The 2143-nt window shown below is 36.5% G+C and overlaps 1 protein-coding gene across 7 annotated transcripts in view; it reads right to left on the bottom strand.

Moving 5' to 3' along the window:
- LOC106883162 (clavesin-2) overlaps positions 1–2143 on the bottom strand; it is a 108696-nt gene that overhangs the window by 38701 nt on the left and 67852 nt on the right. For 6 of the 7 annotated variants that reach the window (XM_052976170.1, XM_052976167.1, XM_052976168.1 and 3 more), the window contains one exon: positions 299–722. In XM_052976170.1, coding sequence (XP_052832130.1) covers positions 299–437 — 139 coding nt within the window. In that variant the 5' untranslated portion in view covers positions 438–722. Of the gene's footprint in view, positions 1–298; positions 723–1671; positions 1690–2143 lie in introns of those variants that run through there. The other variant, XM_052976171.1, reaches the window with a different exon arrangement.

Below are 2143 nucleotides of genomic sequence, written 5' to 3'. Positions count from 1 at the left end.
TGCCAAAACAGACCACCACCAGCCAATTCCATTAACTGTCACTATATTCTTTATAGTGATGATGAAAATGATGTTGTTGGTAATGTCAACAATGGTGGTAGTGGTTGTAATGGTGGTGATGATGATGTTGAGGAGGAGGAGGAGAGCAAGGATAATAAGATTGATGACAGAGATGAAGACAACACTAACAAATTCAGATGATGGCAACAATGATGATGATGGTGCTGATGATGATAATGACATTTTAATTAATTAATCAAATAATAATCAAACAAGCCAGAAATTTGTAGTTACTTACTGATATCCGGTCTGGTATGTATCTGTGAGCGTACAGCATCTATGAGATCCGGCCGACGGTCAGGTACCTCGTGGAGCTCTCGTCGAGCTTTCTTGACCAGCTCGTGAGATAAACCCCATCCATATTCAGCCATCGCCATCGGCTCAGATGGAACAATTAAAGGGAAGGGCTATGGTTTCTGTACCCTGTACAGTAGTAGCTGACTGCAGTCCCACCACCCAGGGGATAGAGGATGGGTGGACGTGACTGGAATGGTCCAGCAGTCTGGCTACAAGCAGTGAAAGAAAGCCCAATGCAAATGACTGTTCTAGGCTGGAGCAGTGTGACCACGATGGAAGCTGACCCTTCCTCGCTACGGCCACACCACTCGGCCTTGCCTCTCAGTCACCTTCTTCAGATATAGACACAAGCGGCGCTTCCGATTCTGTAAAATAAAGAAAAAAATGTATATAATATATTGGTTTCAATTTTTGGCACAAGGCCAGCAATTTCAGGGAAGGGATAAGTTGATTACATCAACCCCAGTACTCAACTGGTACTTATTTTATCAACCCCGAAAGGATGAAAGGCAAAGTCGACCTAGGTGGAATTTGAACTCAGAACGTAAAGACAGACGAAATGTGGCTTAGCATTTTGCCTAGCATTCTAGCAACTCTCCCAGTTCACTGCCATGGCATAAAACATATTAAGGTAGAAGAGTTTGAAGAAATAATTGTCTTATATAGGTAAATGTTTTAAATTGTTTTAAGCCAAAACAATGCAAGTTATAAGAATAATTGATAGTTTGTACTTTTACTTTGCATTTCAATATTTCGAGGGTAGGACCCATTCTTCACAGATGTTAGCTCACAACACTATTTCTCTGAAGACTTCCAGAAGAATGGAACTAACTCCAAATTATTGAAATTTAAGATAAAATTACAAACCACTGATTTGCGTCTCTTCTCATATATACATACCTACCTACATATATCAACATCATAATTTTTATTGTCCACGTTCCATGCTATATATATATATGTGTGGTAGATGGAATATATGAGAATTTTAATTATTAACCACGACAATTGTTTCAACACATCTAGCATATATATACACATGTATATATAATACAAATAATATGTGAGTATATGCATATATACGTACATGTATGTACATACCTACATCTACATGTATATATAGATGCATATCTGGGTACAGGACATTACAAAAAAGCATGGACAAAATGAAAAACAGAACATAAACAGAGTACAGAAAACACACAGGCCACATAGAGAACATTTCCTTCATCAGCTGCCACCATTCTAAAACTAAGCGTTTGTGTGTAAAAGATTCAGAAATTGAACAGAAGAACAAATGGAAAATGTACACACCAGACACAGACATGCCCTTTCCTTGTCAGTTATTTTCCAAAATTATAACAACTTCATGCCTTTATCGATTGTATTGTTCATTTTGATAGCATCAATAGCAAAAAACTGCTGGGAATAATGAGTGAATAATATAGAGGACGGTGAGGAAAACAAACACAACATAGGTAGTTAGTACAAATATAAATATAGAAACAAGCTTGAGACAGTATTAGGACAAGACATGTGTAAAATACATATAAAGAACTTCGTAAAAATAACACAAATAATAAACAAGTAGTAAAAACTATATAAACTTCTAGCAATATAGGTGCCATTCAACACCCTCAGTCGCAATTACTGATGATTAAATTGTTCCTTTATGGTTTTATGTTATTTTATACTGCACACAGCTGCTTATATTAATTTTTCGTATATATATATGTGTGTGTGTGTGTGTGATGTGTGTGTGTGTGTGTATATATATATATATATA

This window comes from Octopus bimaculoides, chromosome 24, assembly GCF_001194135.2.
Source record: "Octopus bimaculoides isolate UCB-OBI-ISO-001 chromosome 24, ASM119413v2, whole genome shotgun sequence".
Classification (NCBI taxonomy): Eukaryota; Metazoa; Mollusca; class Cephalopoda; order Octopoda; family Octopodidae; genus Octopus; species Octopus bimaculoides.
This window is presented reverse-complemented; position numbering and strand designations above follow the sequence as displayed.